General features: G+C 43.3%; 1 protein-coding gene across 1 annotated transcript in view; it reads left to right on the forward strand.

Annotated features, from left to right (window-relative positions):
• LOC115205051 (protein diaphanous homolog 2) overlaps nt 1-19592 on the forward strand; it is a 675845-nt gene that overhangs the window by 241606 nt on the left and 414647 nt on the right. The window contains exon 20 of the mRNA XM_029770617.1: nt 6905-7019. Within this exon, the coding sequence (XP_029626477.1) occupies nt 6905-7019 (115 nt within the window). The remainder of the gene's footprint in view (nt 1-6904; nt 7020-19592) is intronic.

The following is a 19592-nucleotide window of genomic DNA, read 5'->3' on the forward strand; positions in this document are numbered from 1 at the left end:
GTTACGGCGGGCCACGGTAGAAGCCACAGTAAACAAAGGGGCCGTTTTGTTCTGCGTGTGTACCGATTTGAAAGGCGTCTCAATTTTCCTCGGGAGAATTCAACAAGAGTCTCAATTTTGGCTGGGGTCTTCTAGGCACACCTAATTATTTTGCACCGTGACATTTATGTAATCAAGAAATGGCCCTCTTGGTGATAAGGCTTTCTGTCTAGTGTTTTAATGAACTGTGAGAGCTAGTACCTATGCTGATGTGAAAGGAAAATATATGTAATCCACAAACTAACACCAAGTATGTGAACCCTTACAAATCTTTGGTGATTTTGGTTTGTTTATCTTTTTGTGCCCCACTCAAAGACAAAATTGTGGTATTTAGATTGCAGAATAGATTAATAAAGCTAGATCCAAAATATGTACAATACAGTGCATTCGGAGATTATTCAGACCCCTTAACTTCTTTCACATTTTCTTACGTTACATACTTATTCGAAAATTGATTAAATTGATTTGTTTCCTCATCAATCTACACAAAATACCTCATAATGACCAAGAAAAATATTGACATTTTTGCAAAGAAAAACAAAAAACAAAAACTGAAATATCACATTTACATACGTTTTCAGACCCTTTACTTAGTACTTTGTTGAAGCGCCTTCGGCAGCGATTACAGCGTTGAGTCTTCTTGGGTATGACACTACAAGCTTGGCACACCTGTATTTTGGGAGTTTCTCCCATTCTTCTCTGCAGATCCTCTCAAGCTCTGTCAGTTTGGATTGGGAGTGTTGCTGCGCATCTATTTTCAGGTCTCTCCAGAGATGTTCGGTTGATTCCTCAAGTCCGGGCACAGGCTGGGCCACTCAAAGACATTCAGAGACTTGTTGCGAAGCCACTCCTGCGTTGTCTTGGCTGTGTGCCAAGAAGGTGAACCTTCGCCCCAGTCTGATGTCCTGAGTGCTCTGGAGCAGGTTTTCATCAAGGATCTCTCTGTACTTTGCTCCGTTCCTCAATTCATTCATTGGCAGTGAGTATGCCTACCGGTCGGCGATAAAATATAACTTCAATTCTTTAATAGGCCTAAACAATATTACAATTTCTTCTCTCCTCTCGTGCTTGACCTTTTCTAACTACTGTGAGACATTAACAGAAGGAAGGTGTTTGAAATCACTAGCATATACAGGTCATGTGCAGGGGTACTGGAGTGGTTGAGGTGGGTATATACATAAAAAGTGACTGGTAGTAGGATATACTGTACATGTAAACAGGGCTAAACAGTTACTGGTATTAGGAATATATAAATACTTGGTAATATAGTAATGGTAATATATACATGTAAACAGGAGTAATAATGATCTTTAGCAGGACAAATACTAATGGTAACGGCAATCAAAAATCAATGGACATCAGCGTAATGGAATTATACATCTAATCAACAATCCTTTTAACAGCAGCGTAGGTTGTGTCTGAGTGGGTATGGACGTGGATGGGCATAGAGTCAGTGTGGATAGTCTGTGAGAGAGGGAGAGCAGTAGATGTTAGCCGTATAGCAGTCTTATAGCAGTCCAGGGGAATAAGCTGTTTAGGATTCTGTTTGTCTGAGCCTTGATGCACCGGTACTGCCTGCCGGATGGGAGCATGGAGAACTGTCCATGTCTCGGGGGGCTGGAATCTGGCAATTTTTCAGGCCTTTCTCAGACACCACCTGGCATGTACGTCCTGGATGGCTGGGAACTCGCCACCAATGATGTGCGGGGCCAGTTGCCATACCAGATGGTGATACAACCAGTTAGGATGCTCTCAATGTTGCAGCTGGGGGCCAAGCCACATTTTTTCAGCCTCCTGAGGGAGAAGAGGTGTTGCTGTTCCTTTTTTACGACTGTTCTGGTGTGAGAGGACCATGTAAAGTCTTCAGTGATGTGGACACCGAGGAACTTGAAGCTCTTGATCCTCTCCACTGTGGCTCTGTCAATGTGGATGGGGGTGTGCACCCCCACCCTCTTGTTCACTGTAGTCCACAATCAGCTCCTTGGTCTTGCTGATGCTAAGGGAGAGGTTGTTGTTCGGGGCACCACACAGCCAGTTTTCTGACCTCCTCCCTGTTGGTTATCAGGCCTACCCCCAGAGTGTCGTCAGCAAACTAGATGATGAATTTGGAGTCGTACGTGGCCACACAGTTGTGGGTCAACAAGGAGTACATGAGGGGGCTAAGCATACACCCCTGAGAGGCCCCTGTGTTGAGAATCCGCATGGTGGAGGTGTTGCCTACTCTCACCACCTGGGGTCGACCCATCAGGAAATCCAGGATCCACTTGCAGAGGGAGGTGTTCAGTCCCAGGATACCAAGCTTTGATGACACTACGCTGAGCTGTAGTCAACGAACATGATTTTCACATGGTAGAGGGCAGTGTTGAGTGCAATAGTCTGTAGATCTGTTGGGGCGGTATGCACATTTGAGTGAGGTGATAATCCATGCTTTCAAAGCACTTCAGGATTACAAATATTAGTGCTACAGGGTGGTAGTCATTGTTGCAGGTAGCCTTAGAGTTCTTGGGAACAGGAATGATGGTGGTGTCATGACGTTGGCCTGTGGGTAAGGTTTATGACCCCCCATAAATACCTTTCTCCCTTTCCTCTCTGTTGACTCTACAGGATGATTCTTGAATAGCCTTTGTTAAACATAGAGAGTCTGGGAACATCAAAAGGAAAGGAACCATATTTCGGTAATCCAACCAGTTGAAAATATGCGTTGGTACTCAATGAATATGAAGCCAGATCAGTTGGCATCTGAGACATTATGACTGATGACAGGACGACATAAACTGTATCTTGGAAAGTCTACACATTCTAGTTATCAGATTCACATGGAATTGTTGTGCAATTTAAATGTTTAAATATGAAAATATTTGTGAAAATATTAAATGTAATTTTAGCTTCCAAATGAGAGAATTGGGTTTTCATAAGGTTAAAGCTCTGCTCACTCAGTGGCCCGCCCATGTGAACAGACATGGGTTGTAAACTATGAAACACGCCCTTCTCTCCCTCCACTATATAAGCCCTTTACGAAAATATAACTTTCTGTTCTGAGGACGTGTGGACGACGGTCCTACGTTAAAAGGGCTCAGACAATAACCTAACGAAATTAGCATCGTGATTCAATGTGAAGGTGACGATCGACACGCCAAACGGATGGATTTCGACCATACCAGCCAGAATATAGCATGAACTTAAAAGTATGGCAACTTGGTATGAACTTTGAACTCTTATTCACTCCAGAAGTGATACCTCCTAGCCGTGAGGTAGCAGCAGCCGCTGTAAACGTGGGCTAGGAAAGGACGGACAAAGGATGTGTTCTAACATACAACACGATTCTACGAAGTATCCAGTTTACCACCAGATACATTCTTCAGAGGACAAGGAAGATCTCTGTTGGGCAACACGGCCAGCATCTACGACCAACCTACCGCCACAAAACACCAGAGTAAATATCTCCTTGCATTTTCCTTTTTCAAATGGGCGGTTGTTTAGAATGCATAGGATTCTGTATTTACGATAGCATGGCTCACGAGGTCCCATTGAGACCCAAACCCTTTGTTCCCAGTCTTCCCTCGCTTTCACTCAAGCCCAACCCCCTCTCTTGTGTAACCAGCCGTCATATCTGTTCCGTCCACAAGGGACATTTTCCTTTATGACATCATTTGTAATCAATGTATGATTCCTTCTGTGTATATGTAATTCTGTGTGATTAGTTAGGAATTTAGTAAATAAATAATTAAACCCAATTTTGTATTGCTGATTCAACTTGTTAGCCAGGGTTCGTGAAGATAACCAAGAATTTACAACTTTCAGATGAGACTGAATGAGGTGAGGATTAAATATTGACTGCTACTGACGTAAAAGATTACCAGGTCTTTAAGAGCTTATTCGGAAGATAACAGCTCTATAAACATTATTTTGTGGTGCCCCAACTTTCTAGTTAATTATCTACCTGATTAGCTTAATCAGGTAATATTAATGACAGAGAAAATATTTTATAGAATATCATGTCATATCACTTAATCCGGCATAGCCAAAGACACGACAGTGGTCAGCTTGAGACATGTGGGGATTAAAGACTGGGACAAGGAGAAGTTGAAAAATGACTGTGAAGATGCCTGCCAGCTGGTCTGCGCATGCTCTGAGAACGCACCCTGGAATACCATCAATATGTGTTGACCAGATTAAAAACCTTACTCACGTCGGCCTCGGAGAGCGAGATCACCCTGTCCTCTGTGATGGCGGGGGCCCTTGTGCATGGTACAGACACATCATTGGATAGATCATGGCTAGGTCTACCTTTGTAATCCGTAATGGACTGTAGCCCCTGCCACATGCACCGAACGTCGGTGCCAGTGTAATAGGATTCCACTTTGTCCCTATATTGTTCTTTTGCCTGTTTGATGGTTCTGTGGAGAATCATAGCAGGACATCTTGTAAGTGTTCATGTCCTCGGCCGTAGCCTCGGAGTTTGTTGCAATAGCCCTGTGTATGGTAGATCTGACCTTTAGTTTAGCACATAGTTTAACACATACCTCAGTGTTAATCTTGGGCTTTTGATTGCTACTTACAGCTATTTTCACTCACATATACAGTACATTCTAATCTTAATTCCTTCCCTCAGATGTCCACAGACTAACCCATCTTTCCCAGTACACTACAATTTTACTATGTCATTTTGCAATATATCCTTCTATTTTACTGTGATGTGTTACGCGGGTCTTGAACAATCAGAGCTGTTTTAGGCCTATATGCAAATAGTCATTGCCATATATGGATCTGTGCCTTCACTTTGAACTGGACTGTGTTTACAGCATGAGCAGATGTACTTGTTTTGAGATCAAAACGAGAGCTGCATGTAGCCACCTGTGTACCTTTGTTCATAAATTAATGTCTTAAAGTAATGATGGACTGTCGTTTCTCTTTGCTTATTTGAACTGTTCTTGCCATAATATGGACATCGTCTTTTACCAAATAGGGCTATCTTCTGTATACCACCCCTACCTTGTCACAACACAACTGATTGGCTCAAATGCATTAAAAAGGAAAGAAATTCCACATATTAACTTTTAACAAGGCACACCTGTTAATTGAAATGCATTCCAGATGACTACCTCATGAAGCTGGTGAGAGAATGCCAAGAGTGTGCAAAACTGTCATCAAGGCAAAGGGTGGCTACATTGAAGAATCTTAAATATAAGATATATATTTGATTTGTTTAACCCTTTTTTGCTTACCACATGATTCCATATGTGTTATTTCATAGTTTGATTTCTTCACTATTATTCTACAATGTAGAAAATAGTAATAATAAACAAAAACCCTTGAATGAGTATGTGTGTCAACACTTTTGACTGGTACTGTATATACACACAAAGTAAGTGGATTTGGCTTTTTCAGCCATACCGTTGCTGACAGGTGTATAACATCGAGCACACAGCCATTCAATCTCCATAGGGAAACATTGGAAGTAGAATGGCCTTACTGAAGAGTTCAGTGACTTTCAACGTGGCACCGTCATAGGATGCCACCTCTCCAACAAGTCAGTTGTCACATTTCTGCCCTGCTAGAGCTGCCACGATCAACTGTAAGTGCTGTTATTGTGAAGTGGAAACGTCTAGGAGCAACAGCGGCTCAGCCGCAAAGTAGCAGGCCACACAAGCTCACAGAACTGGACCACCAAGTGCTGACACTCCCTGCCCAAATGCATAGTGCCAACTGTAAAGTTTGGTAGAGGAGGAATAATGGTCTGGGACTGTTTTTCATGGTTCAGGCTAGGCCCCTTAGTTCCAGTGAAGGGAAATCTTTACACTACAGCATACAATTACATTCTAGACAATTCTGTGCTTCCAACTTTGTGGCAAAAGTTTGGCGAAGGAAAGGATGTCCATACAGAAATGGTTTGTCGAGATCGATGTGGAAGAACTTGACTGGACTGCACAGAGCCCTGACATCAACCTGATCGAACACTTTTGGGATGAATTAGAACGCCAACTGCGAGCCGGGCCTAATCACCAAACATCAGTGCCCGACCTCACCAATGCTCTTCTGGCTAAATGGAAGCAAGTCCCCACAGCAAAGTTCCAACATCTAGTGGAAAGCCTTCACAGAAGAGTGTAGGCTGTTATAGCAGCAAAGGGTGGACCAACTCCATATTAATGCCCATGTTTTTGGAATGAGATGTTCAATGAGCAGTTGTCCACATACTTTTGGTCATGTAGAGTTTTTTTTTTGTGTGTGTTTTGTACAATAAACAAAAAAATATACTGAGAAAAAAACTATAAACAACTTAATTAACATTTACGTACATTTCCACAAACATTAATGACATCACACTTGCTCAGTCCCACATTCTCACCGTATCCACACCCAATGATGTTTCTAATACTTGTAAGACTCTGCCTCTTATGATTTCAAATTGTGTTATGTTGTTTCTGTCTGTAGCCAGATTTCTTTCAATATTTAAATAATAAAGCATTTGATTCTTCCATTTTATTAATGTTGGATTATCATTTGACTTCCAGTATTTATGTAATAGCTTCTTCATCAACTCTCATGCAGCGAAGTTGTCAAACCTCTCAACCTTAAGCGATTCTGATACATTGGACTATTTATACTAGTCATTTTAATCCATGGATATTTTTTTGTTTGTGCTGTGTTTGGCGCATATGAATGGAGTGCAATGTGCAACATGACGGGTGATCACCAATGTGTATGCACACACACAAACACACACACACACACACACACACACACACAAAATGAGTGGGGTTTGAAGAAATGGCATTTAAGTGAGTAGTAGCCAGACCGGCTCTGGAAGGAATGACAGCCTGTGATTGCACCTTACGATAAATTAATCCTCATTGTGTTGTTGCAGATAGTACCTCAGGAAATGGCAGAGAATTGCTTCTGGATCAAAGTCAAAGAGGAGAAGTTTGAGAACCAAGACCTCTTTGCCCAGCTCTCCCTCAGCTTTTCCTCCAGGACCAAAGGTAAGCAGGCCCCATTAGGCCTCTCCACACCTTTACTAATGAATATACACACACACACACACACTTTGTTTGGCCACCCGGCTCTGGGAAACCAAGTGGCTTTCATCTCCAGACACTTTAGGAAACAATTTGTTTCCGTGAAATGTTGATTATCGTTAAAACCATCCTCATTTTCTTGTGTCTTTGAACAATCCGGCTGTGGATGGTTGTGTGTTGAAATCTCTCTGAGCCAATTAGGGGTTCCACTGCTGTTGCTGCTGCAGTGTGTTTGTGTGTCAGGGTGTAGAAGCTGGAGATACACTAGGGATTCTTTGTATTTGTTGAGTGACTTTCGGTGTGTGCGTGTGTGCATGTGATGAAAATGACTCCCACACAATGTGAATTCTTGCAAAAGAAGTTAAATGTTATTGCATTTCTCTGTGTATGTGTATTTATGCGTTTGCATATATCTTTGTGTGTTTGTATGCATGTGTGTGACTGAACTGAGGACAGTCACGCTTGACTTGGCACAGCCTTTTCCAGTCCAGTAGATGCTCCTCCAAAGGGGGACCCAGTGAAGGAAGCTCTGGGAGTTTATCTTCTCAGTTTGTTTCCACATCCAGACTACCTAACTTGCCCATGAATAACACAAGCCGAAGGAAAGCTAGTTTGTGTTGAGGGAGATGGTGTGTGGTGGTGTATTCCTCCCATGACAATACCAGTGTTTTACAGCTCTCTTGACATGTGTATGTAATGTGTACACCCTCCTCTAATTCCCGCCCTAGTGGGAGCGTAGGGGTAAACTGAAGGACCTCTGTCATACAGAACTGGAATCACAGCTCTTCTCTGAGTTGGTGGGTGTGATGACTTCCAGGGTTGAGATCAATTCCAATTTACTCTTCGAAGTGGAAAATGCATGTTGAGTCAAATTCAAATGTTGTTTTTCAAGTAATGGAATTGGAATTGAATTAGACTGTTTGGACTCAAAATTGTATGTTCAATATTTGTACATTTCCCAGTTAGTGGAATGAATGCACATAGTCTAAAATATTACTGTAGGATTTGTTTTTAATCATTTCAACCTTCTTTCCTATATTTCTAGTATAGCTATGCAATCTGAACAATGACATGATCAGCCTGAAAGCCTGAGGGAATTTAATTAAAATGGGAATTTGTGGAATTGTTGGGGATAATATTGAATTGGGAATTTAATTGTTGGAATTGATCTAACATTGAAATTCAGAGGAATTTAATTGTTTCTGAATTCTAAGACTGACCTGTAATTTGAATTGAATTAAATGGAATTTACAGGGAGAGAGAATTGAATTAGAAATTAATTTATGAAATTGACCCCAATCCTGATGACTATCCCAGTGTCTCCTCACTGTCTGTCAGGACACAAGCCATAATGTTGGCATCTCTCCTCTCTTCTCTGCTCCTCCTCTCCGCTCCTACTCTACTCCTCTCCCCTCCTCCTCCTCTCCCCTGAAGACTACATAACAAAACTAATCTCTCTGGTGCTCTATGAAATAAACAGCAATGTAGCCCTTAAGCTGGGATGTGATTGGTTGGCACAATGCAGATGGAGAGAATAATAGTGGGAACGAGGGAGCAAATTTAGCTGGGCTTAATGAAGCAAAGGGTAAAGGCCAAGAGCCATGTCACTGCTCTCTCTGCAGGAGAGATGACAAGACACAGGCTGAATCCCAAATCACCCCCTTCCCCTTGCCCCTCCATTGATACGTTTACCCGCACCACTGCCATTTGCACAAGTGTCCCAAAGCTGAGGGAGTGAAAATTATCGAGGGCGTAGGGGCTAATTAGACCCTCAGATAGCCACTTCGACTGAGCCAACAAGGTTGCAGGCATCAGAGCCAAGTGCTATCCCTGACATGCACTGCACTATGTTTGCACAATTTCATACAAAAGAATGGATAGATGTGCCTAATTATATGTGTCGTGCATTTGTTTGTCTGATTTCCAGACTTGACACATGTAATGAAATGTTTAAATGTTACTGAGGTTTATATCTTTTAAAACAATTTGTTAATTTGATTTTCATGCTCATATTTAAAAGTGGAACGCAAATTGCATCATTCAAGACTGGAGTCTGTCCCTAAGTTGATGGGTTTATTGATCCCGTCACCACTCTTTGGAATTCAACCTCTGAGTTTCGTCAGCAACACATGACAAGGGAGGGCCCTCAGAGCGAGTTGGTAGGGGCGAGGGGGTAGTTTGGGATCCACCGACTATCTGTTCTTCCACAGTTCCTCTGCTCTTCAGCAACACCTGAAAACAACCACAGGTCTTAAAGAGAGAGAGAGAGAGAGAGAGAGAGAACAATAGGTGTTTTTGCTTTGTTCTCTGCCATTTGATTTGTTTTTTAACATGGCATCAGCAAGGGAGGAAGAGATCACAAGAACATAACACGCAAACAAGGAAACCATAGCGTTCCGGTGGAGAAACATGGTTACTAATTAACACCAGCAATAATTAATAATAGCTTTTGTGTGCTGTACTTGTCTGTTCTTTCAGAAGTGTAATTCCTATCCATTTTCACCTCGGACAAACAAGGGATACAGATCCTGCAAAAAAAATAAAAAATACTTATTAATACAATATTATGCAATGTATTCCGTTTTCTTTTAATTGGCATTTTCTCTTTAATCTACATTCTTATAGTTTTTATGTTTCCTTTATTTGCGTTTTATAGGTCCTAAGAAGCGTAACTCTGCTTTACATTTCTTTTCAGTGTCTTTTTCAAATTCAAATTCTTCCTCATACATGTAACAGTCGGGTTCTATAGGTAAGCTCTGCGTTCCCGCAGGCAGCTTGGAAAGGCTTAGCTGGATCCCTATCAATTACGCCCGCAGCATGTTCACTGATTCAGCTCTTTTCCCTCTATTGTTGAAACAGAACATGATACACTCATGAATGAAAAATGTTGTTTAATGTTTGATATCCCAAGTACCATTCTCTTTTTAAGACATAGTTAAAAGCGGGTGAAAACGCCTTTGACGTGCGATGGTATCGCGGAGGGGAGCGATAGTATTTTACAAAAAAACGAGATGTACCCATCCTTTTTTTTTTACCTTCACTTTACAATGGGAATCATTGAAACTCATGAGATCTAAGAATGCCTTAGAGTAAGATGTGCTTTAACATTTTACTGTTATGCAGCCTTTGTCAAAGAGCCTGACCCCATTTCTATACTGACTATTCATCTTTGGATTCCCAGAAGCACAGCCTTGACAATAACACGGGACACACATTTTTTGGTGGTTGAGCTTCCTGTACCAGATGGAGAGTATAATTTTTTTCTAGAGTGTGAGGTGATGCCTGGGAAGGGGAATTAGTTCACAAGGCCTCACCGTCTAACCATATTACCAAAGACTATAAATCCTCCCAGCAAACCTACCAAACAAGTTCCTACTCGAAACCAACTTAATTTATCTGGAAAATTGCAACCTTTATTTATCTGGTGAAAAGTTTGGCCTACCCTCCATTTGTATTTATAACTAAAGCATGCGTCATCATGAAAGATGAGGCAAACAGGTGTAAATGTGTTCCCTGGAACTGCCCTGGGAAAATGGTGCAAAAAGGCTTCTGTTTAACTCGCTGTTCCTTGGGAGTCAAACTTGTTACTCACATTGTCTGAAAACAACACCCGCTGAAAAAATGCCTTACTCTTCACGAGCCATGCCATTTAATTGGTTTTAACATGAAAGGGGAAACCATAATCAAGTGGGATTTACAGCTTTGCTTCTAGGCTCTTAAGATGATCAGATTCCTACTGTATTTCCAATTATGGCTACCTTTCTGCAGTAACAGCCAACATCCCAGCAACAACGCTTGAAGCCAGCAGTGTTGTCAGAGGGGCCTGCTGAAAGCAGAGTTGCTGAATATAAGGTCTAGCCTGTTCACATTGCATTAAATGTTTGCCTGACTGTAGATGTTTGCCTGACTGCGGAGATGGTAATGCATTGGCCTATTATCCTTTGGATTCGAAGGCCCATCTTCACCTCTGTGGATCGACCTGATCTCCCAAGGAAGAGGAAGGGAAGTGATACTTTGTACAGTGGTACAGCCAGGTCACCCACTGCTATCTGGGCCCTCATAACATGCTAAGGAGACCCTTATCGCCCATCATCTCCTACCAAGTATGAGAGAGTGGAGGTCAATAATTGTCCATCCCCATCAAAGCTGCTGCCCCCAAACAACCCCTTCTCTCTGCCAGGCCGGACCTTGCTGCAACACTGGGTTGAAATGTGTCCACTAGGGTCTATTTGTTCTGGCTTATTTAAATCGGCTCCGGAGAGCAGAGCAACTCCTCACTTCATTGTATTGCTATTTGGTTTCCCTTGTAGAACTGGTCGTTTGGCTTTTCCCTCCTCCCTCTCATTCTTCCCTTCCCTCTATCATTCTCTCTTTTCTTTACCCCTGAGTCCCTTCACTTGGTGGTATCAATCAGCGGTTCTGGCTGTGTTCAGCTCCTGGGATCAAATCAGATGTACTTGTGGTTTGAGCGCCTAGCATGGCCTGCTGCATTTGAAAAGCAATTCTGTCGGCCAGGCTTTTCAGTTCTGTTTGAAATAAGATTGATGTTGGCAAACTTCTTCAACCTGCGCTCTCTTAATAGCGTTTCTCCATTGCCAACAGCACCTGCTACACACACAGAGGGCAAATGCCTTGATGTAATGATGACATGTGTTTGAGGCTTCCGAATGTTCTGAGAAGACCCCACTGCTTTTAATCAGTGTGTGGCAGCAACAAAACTAAGAGAGTGAAACCATCCTGAACAAAACAACTCAAAGTAGCATAACACTTAAATGACACCCCTGGTCTACTGCACATGTGTCAAACTCATTCCACAGAGGGCTGCGGGTTTTCGCTCCTCCCTTGTACTTGATTAATGAATTAAGGTTATTAATTAGTAAGGAACTCCCCTCACCTGGTTGTCTAGGTCATAATTGAAAGGAAAAACCAAAACCTTGCAGACACTAGGCCCTCCATGGATTGATTTTAACACCACTGGTCAACAATATTACAAAGTTTGTCAATATTGAAACATATTTTTCAGCATATGCGTTATTCCGTGTAAATGTACCTTATTTGTACAAAACAGAATATGACTATAAATATTAAAAACTTATTTAAGAAGGTTGATGGAGAAAAGGCATGGCCTCGCTACTTGTCTCTTGCATCATTTTCCCCAATCCTACTGCACTTCTTAATCTCTAGTGTAGTGTAGCATGGAGTGGATCGATGGCTGTGTACACTAAGTGGTCTGTGAGTAGGGGTCCCTCCTTATTGCGCTACACTAGCGGTTCTACTGATAAACCTAATGAAGATGTATGTAAATAATTGGGTTGTTAGCTGGCCCAGCCATAATTCTCGGGGAGGAGCCTGGCGGCTGCGCTCGACCCCTCTGATCAAGCTTACCGGCCCCTCCCTCTCCCAGCATGCCTCTATGTTAATGATGGCGAGGCTGTTAATGATGGCGAGGCTGCTAATGAGCCCGGCACTCCATCCAGTGCCCACCTGCGGAGGCCAGGGAGAGAGTGTGTCATGGTCTACAGGTCGAGAAATGACTGTTTGGGTTCAGCCAAGCTATTAAAATCCCCTCTGAACTTAATTAAACTAAGGTCTTAGATTTTCTTTTTGGAAGTGTGTTCACAAGGAATCTGTCGTTGATGGAGGCTCGCTGTGAATTTCTTCCCTGATGGACATTTGCTGCAATAGAAGTGTCTTAACATCATCACAGATCACATGTGCAATTGTGTTTCCAATTTGATAAACATTAATTTACAATTGCAGGGAGAGAGAAAAGCGACGTTGACAATGAATATGCCTGCCAACCCAACACACTCCAAACTGTGAAACCCATGCTCCAGCCAAAATCACAGAAGGTTATTATTTTGTGTAATATCTCTGTGTGCGTGGATATATTACCAATTTTGTGCAGAGTTTGTCCTGCTAACCCTCTCCCTCTTCTATTATCCACCTCTGCTCTGGTGTCCTGCTCTCTCTTAGCTTTAGCAATAATGCCCAATTCCCATTTCCAGAAAGCAAGCCGGCATTAATGCTTCTAAAGGTCAGCTCTAAAAGACCACGACCAAACCCCAGAGTCCTGAAGACAACTCTGGCCGGGGCTCCACCACTTATCATCCAGGATTTTATCATATCTCTCAGCTCTCCTCCCAACCAGATTCATCTCCCATTAGAACCTTGTGTCACTCCCGCCCTTGCCGATGCACACCAACCACTAGCCGAGCCACAAACCCTGCTACAAAGCCCTAGCAGCGGGATGGTAATGACCCTGCTGCAGCGCTGGTAATGATGGAATCAGCGGGGGTTTAGACGGCTCCCTGACTGCCTTAATAAGTTCCCTAATAACTTTGTTACACCCAGGCTGACCCAGTACCCTGATCAAAGGTGCTCACGCGTGGCAAAGGCTCCTCCGAGGATAGCAAGCCTCCCTTCAAACTTTGCTGCAGTATTTCTAAACAGGAAGGGTGGCTTCCATCAACTGTGAGGCCCATGTCCAGTAGCCGCACACAGTCAGACTCCCCTGGTGAGCTATAATAGGCAATGCCAGTGCTGTTCTCTATTGGGCTGTTCAAAGCAGGAAAGGGGGCTTCCGCCAACTCACAAAGGTCCCTGTCCAGTAACCGCACACACAAACTCCCCATCCCATGAGGAGAATGGCCAAAATGGGTTGTACCTCTGGTTCACTATTGGGCTGTTGCTTCAGGGTCACCCAGCAACAATGGGAATCATACAATGCATCTATTGTAGTTGAGCTATATTACCCTCTCAGACAAAATATTAGACTTATAATTGTGAAGGAAGTTCCACTTTTCATCCCATCTACTCCAGATGACTAGATGATAATTGTAACCCTTTGAGAAGCCGGTTACTGAGTGAAGCGACACATCCCTTGACCGTCATCAGAATGTGTGTCTCCTTAGACACCAATACTGTAATAAAGGCTGCTGGCAAATGAGTCAGATGCTCTGTTCCATAGACAAGATGTTTGTGCCCATTCTAGATCATATTAACAGCAGAGCATGGGAGTACGATGATAAAGGAATCATTTGATAACCGTTGTGTTGAAGATGTTGGGAACAGGGGTTTGATTGTGATGGTTCACTGTGCCTCCCTGAGGATGAGGTTGTTTATTGCCAGAGCTGCCCAAGTCTTTATGTTTCTCCTCCCTTCCCTTCTCTCTCTCGAAATCACCATCCTGTCCCCCCTTGCACCGCTCCAGAAACCCGCTCATCCTTGGACCTCTCATTTACCATCTGGAGTTGAGGTTGCCCAGTCTCATAGACACGCACGCACGCACGCACACACACTCTCTCACGGCAGTGCTCTTGCCCAAACAAGATCACAAGTGAGTTTGGCGTATACTTCTTTGATAAACCACCACACTTTCTGCAAAAGGAGAGGTTTGCTTCTTCCCCAGCCAAAATGTGTGGCTAAACCAAGACCCCATGCATGCTCCATTAAATTTGGAGATGCACATAATTATATTCAGCAAAACTGCCTTGCAGATAATCAAATGTGGTGTTAATATGAAAAATCTGACTTCCAGGGCCTTCGTTGCCGCCTGATGGCACGTTTCAGAATGGGAGCCATTTGTCTAATTGCTCTCGAGCGCCAGGACAATTTGTCTTAATAAAGCAAAATGCAACACTATGCTAATTTCCCTCTGTTTGGGGGCAGCCATTTTCCTTACTCATCCTTCCACAGTTTTTATAAATCGCATATGAGTGAAATGAGCTCCTTAAATATTAATGGCTTGTAATTGGTTTATTGTACATTAGCTAGGCCGCAGGGGGTGACCTGGATCGAGAGGCGAGTCAAGGCGGCTGTTATTCCCAGCTCGTTCCTGACCGTTTTCCACTTCATATCATCTCCCCGCAATGTCCCACTGACTTTAATCTTCTCTGCTCAGATGAGGGCTATTTAAGACTGTTCTGGGTAACTACTGCATACTTTAACTTTAAGCCCCCCTCAACTTCAAATATTGGCCTGTTTAATAGCTGCCTGCTAAGAGACTCCAACCTACGTCCTGCTAGCTTTATTTGCCTTCAGGTGTACTTTGCGTTGCAACATTCATCCAACGAGAAGTGCTGGCTTTAATAACGTTTACTGTGTGTGTGTGCGTGGGTGTGCATGTATTGTATGTGTGCATTTGAAAGTGAAGCCAGTCCATCAGACCTGGTCTTCTGCCTCTTTAGTGTATTACATAGACCTCAAATTGCCAGTCTGCATTCAAAGCTTTCCTCAAGAGGTATGTTTATATTATCCAGGTATATGGGCTTTGTCCTATTAATGTTGCACAAGATAAGTCTCTACTTGGCAACAATCACTCCCATTTTCTTAATACATTCACTTGAAGGAGTGTACTTGCAATAGTGCTTTCCCATGGACTTAGCCTACTTAACCTCTTGCATACTAGTATGAATATTCTAGAGCATTTTAGAGCAAATTATGTACTGATTGGTTTCAAACAAATACACATTATTTGTAAGAAAAGTCTTAGCAACTTTAGCTAAATTATTTTGAAATCCACAAAAGACTGCAAAGGAACTCTACCAGTGAACAAATTACAGTTTCTCAGTGAATGTATTTAGATCAATTCAAGGCTAGCTGAGTCACTTAAACTCTGGAGTACCTCCTCACCGTGATCATTACCAGTTATTTTGTAATTTATAACATGAATGTGGGGTATATGGTATATGATACAGGTAAGTGGTTGTACTGATCACTGATCTTAATAACTAATTAATTAAAATAAATCCATTTGGAGTGGTGGCAACAATTTAGCAGTGCCGCTGCTAATTGAATATAGGGGAAACACTGATGGGTATTCAGGCACTGATATATTTTGTTTTACTCAACCAATGCCTGTTGTATATTCTCAGCTAGGCCTCTAACATGTAGCGGTCAAAGGCACTGCATCTCAGTGCTAGAGGTGTCACTACAGACCCTGGTTCGATTCCAGGCTGTATCACAACCGGCCGTGATTGGGAGTCCCATAGGCGGCACACAATTGGCCCAGCGTCATCCGGGTTAGGGTTTAGTTGGGGTAGGCCATCTTTGTAAATAAGAATTTGTTCTTAACTGAGTTGCTTAGTTAAAAACAACTCAACCACCTCTTGTATTTCGGAATCTGTACTTAAATGTACACCAGTTTCCAAATCAAAAAGGTGCATAGAGGCCACGGCTCCCCCTGTCATCCCCTCTCCTCTGCACAATCCAGGCCCAGAGTTTGTGACATGTTATCATGTTAAATTTGTCTTTAGGGCTCTCTGGTGGAATTGGTTTGGGTCCACAAGAGCCCACAACAGGCCAAAATGCTTGGATAGGTAAGGGGAGCGAGGCCAGGGAGGAAGGGGCGAGGTGACAGTGGGGGGAAAGTGTCTCCAGCCTAAGTGTCGGTCGGTGAGCCCTGGGGAAACAGAGTGCACCGTGTTCAAGATGGTGCCTCTCTGAATATAAACAATGTTGACTTCTCCTAGCCCACAACCTGGCGAATGACTTAATAGTCGGAAAGAGCTTCTTCTCCAGAGCCAGTGAGAACAGAAGAGAGACAAGAGAGGGAGAAGAGAAGGAGGGACTTGTAAGAGATGGTCTCTTTAATCAGAGATGGTGTTTCCAAAAGACAACCAACTTTAGAGGACAGAGAAGGAAATAAATGTGTGAGAATTGAAGAGAAAGAAATGGAAAGAAAAGACTGAGTGCGAGAGAGTGCGAGATGGAGAGAGATGGAGAGGTGTATGACAGAGAGAGCCATTTTAACCTGTACCCTCACTGTCCAGAAGACTGGGCAGCTCGGCACAGGATGTGCATGCTCTCTCCACTGCACTTTTAACAGATTCCCTTCGGGGCGCATAGGCCGCTACACTGATTGCTGTGATCCCTCCCTCCTCTCTCTTTCTTTCTCTCTCTCGCTCTCTGTTTCCCTCCACATACCACAGCTGTTTCAATCACTCAGTCTGAATGCTTGGGAGAGTTCTCTTTCATTCGACCTGATATGTCTCCTCTGAATTCCCTCCTTGCTGGTGATGGAAGGATGGACTCACTTACAGAAAAGAGAGCTGCTTTTAAAACCGGTGACATTTTCTTTTTTCAACTTTTCTTTTAATATGCCACATATCCTCAATAGCTCCCCAAAGCATTCTGACAGCCCAGTATCTCCCCTTTTTTTTTGTCTGACAATTTTTTTGACTTCACACTTTCCTTGATTTTCAGCCATTTGTAGATGGTGTAGATGGTGACACATTTTAATGGTGCAAGGTGGAGAGATTAAAAAAAGTTGGGTTATATGTCTTTGCATATAACAGTATAATGGGGGATGGCTGGTTATAGAATGCCGTAAACCGACAAGTGATGAATGAACGCACAGCGGCCCCAAATGAGTCTCCTGTAAACGGAAGCCGTTATTTTAATTTTTCGGGACAGTTTTTTTTTTACTTTGTCCCCATCTTTAGAGCTGTAAACAAACACTAAGGGATCATGACGAGTGAGGCCCCTCGGGGCAGCGTGGAGCTGATGTGAAACCGTTTCCTCACAGATGCAACCACTGCCCAACTTTTTCCCAGCTCATCTGCCGCAGTGGGTGTCGCTAAATCCCTCCCACCGCGGGGGTGAGGGGGTTGCAATTCAGGGAAGCGTTTCATCATTTCTCCTGACTGAGTCTAACACTCTGACCCTCAGCTAATCGGTAGCTGCAGCCTTAGTCGAATCACCGGTGACATACCCTCTACGTGTGTTAATGTTCCGCTGGATGTGAGTCCAGTTTGCCCTGCTCATCCTATGGTCGGAGACTGCTTAGTAGGTAAGCCGCAGCATGCTTTTTTTGAAGACCGGAGTCCAGACACCCCATCTGTAGCATGTCGGTTGGACTGCTCAGTGAATTTGCGTTAAAGGTAATGGCTGCACACATTCTCCCTCTCTTCCTTCCTCTCTTCCATATAGTTATCCTCTGGTTTAAAGGGATATATCGGGATTCAGATGAACTCGTGGATACCGTTTTTATGTCTCTGCGTGCAGTTTGAAGGAAGTTGTTAACTAGCGTTAGCACAATGACTGGAAGTCTATAGTAACTGCTAGCATGCTTGTAGATACCATATACTTCCAGTCATTGTGCTAACACTAGTTAGCATTGACTCGCAAAACTACCTCTAACTTCCTTCATACTGGATGCAGAGACTCATGGTGTCCATGAATTCATCTGACTCTTGGAAAGTAGATAAAGGGCTTCATTGCCAAAATCCCAAAACATCATTTTAAGGTGAATCCGTTTATTAACCTTTCGGAGGCCACAGGCATCTCTGCGATAAAACACACACCTCTGACGCCACCGTTAAGAGAAATGAATCGCCCACCACTGATATGCCTTGATTTCATTTTAATCACACTTCTCAGAAAACCACACCACTGAATTAATATTTAATCTCCAAACCAAGATAGAGACGTATTACTTAATTTATTTTTCAGTGGTATTGAAATACACGTTACTGGCTGAATAGCAGCTGCCCACTCAGCAGCCCACTTTTACCTTGTCAAAATATGTCAAATTGAAGCTCACTTTTTCTTATTTCTTTTCAGTATGTATCATATAGTTGTCACTGTTTGCAGTGGAAATAAAGCCGTAGAGGAGCACCATTCTCCTGGCTTGAATTGAGTATCATCCACCTCAACTTGAACTGTTATTGAGTCTGACTTACAAGGCGGTACACTATATGTCTTTAGTCACTAGCGCTTGTGTTGACTCTGGGATGGAGGAATCAATGCTGTATGTTGTGTTTGCTGTGTTGTTTGCCGTTGCACAGGGCTGTATTAGTGCTTGATTTTTGGAGAGCAGTGCTGCAGCAGTGGCATATAATTGCCCAGGCCTCTCATCCACTCTCTGCAGATGTTGACCCCTCTGTGCAAAGGTCACCAAGGTGAAGTCAACCCACAGATCACGGCAGACTCAATTAGAGTGAGAATGTACACACACTTGCAAACAAACAAACACATACACACACACACACACACACCATCAACAGCGGGCATATCACCTCCCCTCCCTTACCTAACAATCGGATCGATCGAGAACAATTTATCCCAGGGAAACACCATACATCTTTTACACATTCTGCTACGGCCGTATCCATAATTGACGCTTAGAAGTGCCCGGCTCCCCAGCGATGCAATTAAAACTCCCCTGGCTCACCTGGCAGACTGTTACTCTGCCCCTGACATGCTGCCCAGGAGGAGTGGACTGGACACCCAGGGCCAAACAATAACTGGCCAACAACACACCCTTGTGGTTCTCCACAACACCAGTTTTCTTGCTGTGGTTAGAGGAAACTGAAAGAAACAGAAGCTTCCAGCTGCTTCCTACCATAGTTTTAATGGCCTGGGTGGATAGCAGGCGGTAATGAGAGCTGATAGCAAGGCCGGAAGCAGAAGAGAGGGCCGTTTTAATGCTCTGAGGTTAATTGTTTTTGCGTTCAGTGTTTCAGCACGTCTTACAGTATTGGCAGTAGCGAGGCACTAGAACGGGGGCATGGGGATGTGCCAAGCGATGATGAG

The sequence above is a fragment of the Salmo trutta genome, chromosome 13 (assembly GCF_901001165.1).
Source record: "Salmo trutta chromosome 13, fSalTru1.1, whole genome shotgun sequence".
NCBI lineage: Eukaryota > Metazoa > Chordata > Actinopteri > Salmoniformes > Salmonidae > Salmo > Salmo trutta.